General features: G+C 51.8%; 1 protein-coding gene across 1 annotated transcript in view; it reads left to right on the top strand.

The window, feature by feature from the left end:
• The window catches only part of WASF2 (WAS protein family member 2), a 34,399-nt gene extending 29,032 nt beyond the window's left edge, over positions 1-5,367 (top strand). The window contains exons 9-10 of the mRNA XM_026863509.1: positions 11-250; positions 744-5,367. Of these exons, the coding sequence (XP_026719310.1) occupies positions 11-250; positions 744-901 (398 nt within the window). The 3' untranslated portion in view covers positions 902-5,367. The remainder of the gene's footprint in view (positions 1-10; positions 251-743) is intronic.
• The last annotated feature ends 454 nt before the right edge of the window (positions 5,368-5,821 follow it).

Below are 5,821 nucleotides of genomic sequence, written 5' to 3'. Positions count from 1 at the left end.
CCGCCCCCACCCCCTCCAGCAGTCGAATATACCAGCGTGCTCCCACCTCCGCTGCCGCAGCCGGGCAGTGGGAGTGCTCCACCCCCCCCTCCACCGCCGCCACCCCCAGGCCCACCGCCGCTGTCTTCCAGTGGCCTGGATGGTCCCCCACCCCCTCCTCCACCCTCAGACACCTCCGCCTCCAAGCCCAAGTCATCCTTGCCTGCCGTTAGCGATGCCAGGAGTGATCTGCTTTCAGCTATTCGTCAAGGTAAGGTTTTGTTTCAATACCAACTTTGCCTCTGGAAAAACCCCGCGGTATCCAAGCGAGAGCACGTGGGAGCTGTCTCATGAGCAGTGGTGTGACTGCCTCGCTGCTTGAGGCCCGTCCCTTGTGGTCCCTCCTTGTCTGCACACCCTGGTGACAACTTCACATGGCTTTATGGCTCCGCCTGCACCTTCGGAGAGACACGGCAGTGCTGGAATTGCATTGCTGTGGTCCAGGTTTTGTGAGTGGATTGAACAGCAGTGGTGTGTTAACCCCTCGGAGGAGCACGGAAACGATTCACTTCCCATTCCACCTGCCCACCCAGCCTGTCTTGGCTGTCATTCACCATCAGTGTTATCCCACAGCGTGTCCAGTACTCGCTGGCAGAGGACAGGCTGCCTTGTTCAGAGGATTGTGTCAAAGGGATGACTGCTCGGGAGATTTCAGTGTGACCAAAGCCTTTGCATGATCCCCTCCGTTGCCTTCTTCCCAACAGGCTTCCAGCTCCGCAAGGTAGAGGAGCAGCGGGAACAGGAGAAGCGGGACGTTGTGGGCAATGATGTGGCAACGATCCTGTCACGCCGCATCGCGGTGGAGTACAGCGACTCTGAGGACGACTCTTCGGAGTTCGATGAGGACGAATGGTCGGATTAACCACCGTCCCATCTCCTCCTTCCCCTTCTCTCCTGGGTTAACATCTTAAAGAATCGTGTGGCCAAACCTTCCACCACTTCCTTTTTCATCCTGTAACCAAAGATGTGCCAAGGGTTTTCAGACAACCAGCAGCATATCTCCCCTCTCCCTACCCCTCCAGCTTTGGCAGGACTTTGTGCTCTGCTTTTCCAAAAGGTCTCCTCACGGACGCTGAGGATGCGGTGTTGGGATTTAGCTGGAGGGGCTGTAACGGTTGCTTATTTAAAAGAGAGCTAAACCTCCAGATTCTTGATGCCACCAGGCAGAGCACATATAAACCCTCCATCCTGAGGGATTTTTAAAGTAAAGATGGATGATCCTGTTGCGGCCACGTGGCCTTTCAGATGAAGGACATTTTCAGCTAGTTTTCTCATTGCAAAAGCAGACGGTTGATCTGATGGCTCTTCCTTTCCAGTGAATACTGGTAGTGCTGCAAGAAAATGGGCTTTAAATGTCAGTTCTCTGCTGCATCCCACTGTCAAGTAATCAGTTTTTGGCAACAGTGCACAATTCTTTCCCCTCTGACCCCCTAGTATTATTTCCAGACTACCCTTCATGGGATGTGCTTCCTGGCTCTAGGGCTGTGGAGTACATTGGGTGCAATGTGAGGAGGGACTTACTTTGTTAAAAGCTGCCTTTACCTTCCTCAGATCTCCTGGACAGCTTTGCCAAGTCTGCCAAAGGAGACATGCACAAAGGGGTGCAAAGCCAGGGTAGAACGGTTGCTTGCTCTCCTGGTTCTGGGAGAGCAGAGCTGCTGCCCCACTGAGACACATCTGCGTGGTCAGCCCTGAGCAGTGGCGAAACTCTGCTTTGCTGATTTCTCCAATTCATGCTGAGAGTGTGTTTAAAAAGTAAAAAAAAAAATAAATTAAAAGTGCCTAGAGCAGGGAGATGGTGTGGGGAGGGGTTCTCTGAACATCAGGCACTTTGATCTTTGGCCTGTTTGGGGCGATGCTGCAGTCAGTTTGAAGAGGTGCTTTTTCTAGCAGGGTGACCATACTTTTTTTGCACAGGGACTTGAGTAGCAAAAAATGCTGGTATTACCTTTGCTTCCTCCTCCCCTCCACCTATGGAGAGGAGTTTGTGTGCCTAAACATCTTGTGTGTGAACTGAGTTGCCCATCAGTTACATCAGACTTAACCTACGTTGTTTCTATAATTTTGTTGCTATAATTCATTAGTTAATTTTAAGAAAATGTTTCTTCTCACTAACTTATGAATTCCCAGGCTGCTCACTATGGATACAGTACTGGCAGGGGGAGAAAATGCCGAACTTGAACTAGCTGACCTAGGTTTTATTGCTTTTCTTAATATTACCTTACATAGAACATAAGCATATCTTGGAAATCTAGAAACAAACACCCCCAGTGCTACAGATGTGCTTTTGGTATTTTAATTGGGACATGGCTTTCCATCAGGGTGTCACAGGAAAGCAATTCCAAAGCCCTTTGGAGACGGTGGGTCCAGCTGTTGCGGGGTGAGACCAGCTGCATGTCCCATTAAGACCAAGTCTCCAACCTCTTTGCCTTTCTATTGTAAAGTATTTTGCCAGCCTGTGCCTGTTCTTTCTTCTCTGGCTTGCCTCATTTAATGATGTTGCTGATACCTGGAACGCCAGGCCCAGCCCGAGGCTGCCAGGTTGCTGAAAATCCTTCTTGGGGTTTGATTGATGGCTTCAGTTTGTGCCATTGAGTTCTTACTGATTTCTTGTGTGTGTGCGTGCGCATTTTTAATCTTGGACAGAGCAGATGATGGCCTGGAGGATGGGCTTTTCAGGGGTGCAGATCAAGCTGAGATCCAGCGCGACCCTGAGAGATTTGCTGGACTGCTGCACCATCAGATTTTTTGTCTGCAAATCAGCTGCTGGGCAGGATGCAAAGGGCATAGACGGTGAGGCATCCCGATGGGCTGGGAACATCTGAGCCGTGCTTCTTCCAGGTTCTGGAAGAGGGAACAAACCCCTCGAGTGCCAGTGAGCCATCGTGCAGTGGAGGGACTTGGAAATGCAAACTGATTATTGCTGCAAGCTGGGTAAGGGGGGCTAGAGGAGAATCGCTGCCTCTTGTTTTTCTGCTCTTTCTTTAAGCATCCTCCTCTGGCTTCTCTCGGAGACAGGTTCCTGGGGACAGCGGACCTTTAAGCTAACCCGGGTTGACAGCATTATCACACAGGGAAGCGAGGAGCTCGCAAATGCCAAACCTGGGTTAATTTTAAATTGCCTTAACTAGACTTGGCCCCTGTTGGGAAAGGGGAGTGAGTGTTCCTGTCGTGTAAAATACAGAAAAGTGCCATATTCCCCATGCCCCAGCTGGATGGGCTGTCAGGCAGGGCCTTGCCTCGGGGCGTTAGGGACACGGTTGCCCCACTGCTGCCTGTTGCACAAGGATGCTGTGTGGGCGATCCGGCATGGCCACGGGTGGAGTCGGCTCCTCCGACTGCCTCGCCTGCTCGCACGGCCCTCCTGGCAGCGGGAGGGACGCTGCTTTGTCCATGCAAGCCTGCTGTAACCACCCTCTGCTTTCAAACTCGCATCCCGAGGTAAGAAAACTGCTGGATCCTAAGCACAAGGGTTGTGGACAGGTAGGGAAGGATGGTTGTTTTCTTTTTAAATCCTCTTTGATTGCAAAAAGGAGTGGTATGTGTCTGGCGTGGAGGTCCCTGAGAAACAACTGGTGTAAAGCGACCGTCTTAAGAGTATCATTGCAAAATCGCAGAGCACTGGGCCACCAAGTAAGCTTAATATTTCTTAAACCAGTAGGGGAAGAGGAGAGGTGCCAAAAACAACCTTTGCAAGACAGAGCAGCTGTGCTGTAACTGCAGGGCTGCTGCCCTATGTAGACTGAGGGCCTGTGCTGGACTCCCCTGCCATCTTTGTCGGTTTTGTCTTAACTTACTCCTTCCTCCCCTTTTTCTGCACAAGGCTGGGTTAAACCTCAAACATTTCAGAAAGCCAAAAAGCAGGAGCTGGCAGCTGGGGTCCTACCCGGGAGGAGCCCCCGTCTTTCCATTCCAGCCCGACTTGTGTCCGTGTGGAGACGTAGAACAGGAGCAGCCATTTCACCCGGCCTGGGAAGCCGTTTGCTCGGGGCGTGCAAGTTTGGGCAGGCCGCCGCTGCCTTCCCCTTCCCGGCGCCGCGCTCCTGGTTAAACATTCTCCCGGTGTCCTCGCCCGCAGTGCTTGGCTGCTGCTCCCGGCAGCCTCTCCCCCGCCACCCCCCTTCCCGCGCTCGCAGGGAAAGCCTCGTCCCGGCTCCCCGGGCTCAGCCTGGAGCCTCAGCCGCAGTCGGTGACCTTCACTGCTTTCTCCTCTCCTTATCAGGCCCAAAGCACCAGACCAGGTCCAGGGGCTCCTGGAGATCCCAGATGGCATAGAAACTGTGCGGAGTGTCGTTTCAGGGAAAGGATATATTATTTTTACTTATTGTTTTGTTTTCAATCCGTGAACTTACTTAACGTGCCTCTCTTGAAAGTACCTGCCCTTGATGGGCTCTGGCAGGGAGCGAGCTGGCAGGGCCTCGTGTGGGGCAGATGCAGCTGCCCCGGGTCAGGTTTCATTGCTGTTGGATTTCGGGGAGTGCTTTCTTCTCTTCCTTTTTAAACAAAGCCTTGAAGTGGGAAGTGGATCCGATGGTTTTTATTACTGTATTAACAATCGTTTTAATTCATTTCAGAAACTAACCCATTTTTCTTCCTGATTAGAATGTCATAGAATTAGACGAGCTGTAACCCTCCTAAAGTGCCTTATTTTCCTACATGATATAAATATATTTATAAGAATAATTATTACACTTGTATCTTAGGGGTTTATTGCTGAGCAGAAGATGTGGTGGGAGGAGAGAGGGGACGTGCCCTTGGAGGACCCAGCCCGACTGGGGGTCAGAAGGGCGATGTTTGACGGTTACTCTCAGGGTGCAGGGGGTTACTTCAGACCAAAGGAGTTTCAGCAGTGAAACTCTGCTTAGATTAAAAAAAAAAACAAAAACAAAAACAAAAAAAAAAACACCCCACAAAAAAACCACAACTCATGAGCAAAATACTGTAGAAATACTGTAGATTTGTTTGGTTGTTCTCACCCCTGCAAAATAAACACTGATGGCCAGACTCCGCCACCCCGTGTGTGCGGATGCAGCGGGTGTAAAGCAGCTGCTGCTGGGGGAGCAGGGCCAGGGCCATGCGGGTGCACCCCGGCACAGCCTCGCTGCCTTCCCTGTTCCCCTGTAACGTCTGTGCTTTTCCCTGTCAGTCGCTGTGTAAGCCAGGCTTTCCTGCTGCTTTCTTTTTGTTTTGTAATCAGCTCCGTAACCCCTGGATGAAGATCCCAGTTGCAAATTTTTTTTGTAATGTACATGTAAAAAAAAAAAAACGAGTTAATTTTTTTTGATCCTTTTTTAAAAACTGTAAACTTGATAAAACCTTTCTATCCAATCCCTGCCTGCGTGTGTTACTCCGGGCGTGTGCTGGGGGGCTGCGGTGTGATCCTTTGCCCGTGGAAGGTGCTGCCCCTTGGTGTGTGACTTTGCAGGAGCAGGGAATGGTGCTGGGCTACGTGAGCGGCTCGTGCCTGTGCAACTTGTAGTAGCACATCTCAGGGGGCTGCTGGGGTGTCACTAGGGGACCCTGGCTCTGTTTGGTGTTTTGTTGAGGCTGCCCAAGCTGTATCTTGTCTGCGGGTGCCTGGGCAGAGGGATGGAGAAAGCCAGCGGGTCCCAAACCTTCTCACAAACGCCATCGGTGCCAAAGCCTCTTCCAGTACCCAAGTGCAGCCGTGCCCGGGTGGGGTGAGGATTATCGATGGTGGTGGCTAATGCTGCCTGCGGTGGGCAACGGTGCCAAGGAAGCGTCTTCCAGGAGGAGCCACCGGCCTCCGGTGTGTGCTCCC

The sequence above is a fragment of the Athene cunicularia genome, assembly GCF_003259725.1.
Source record: "Athene cunicularia isolate RWA chromosome 23 unlocalized genomic scaffold, athCun1 chr23_part2, whole genome shotgun sequence".
Lineage (NCBI taxonomy): Eukaryota > Metazoa > Chordata > Aves > Strigiformes > Strigidae > Athene > Athene cunicularia.
This window is presented reverse-complemented; position numbering and strand designations above follow the sequence as displayed.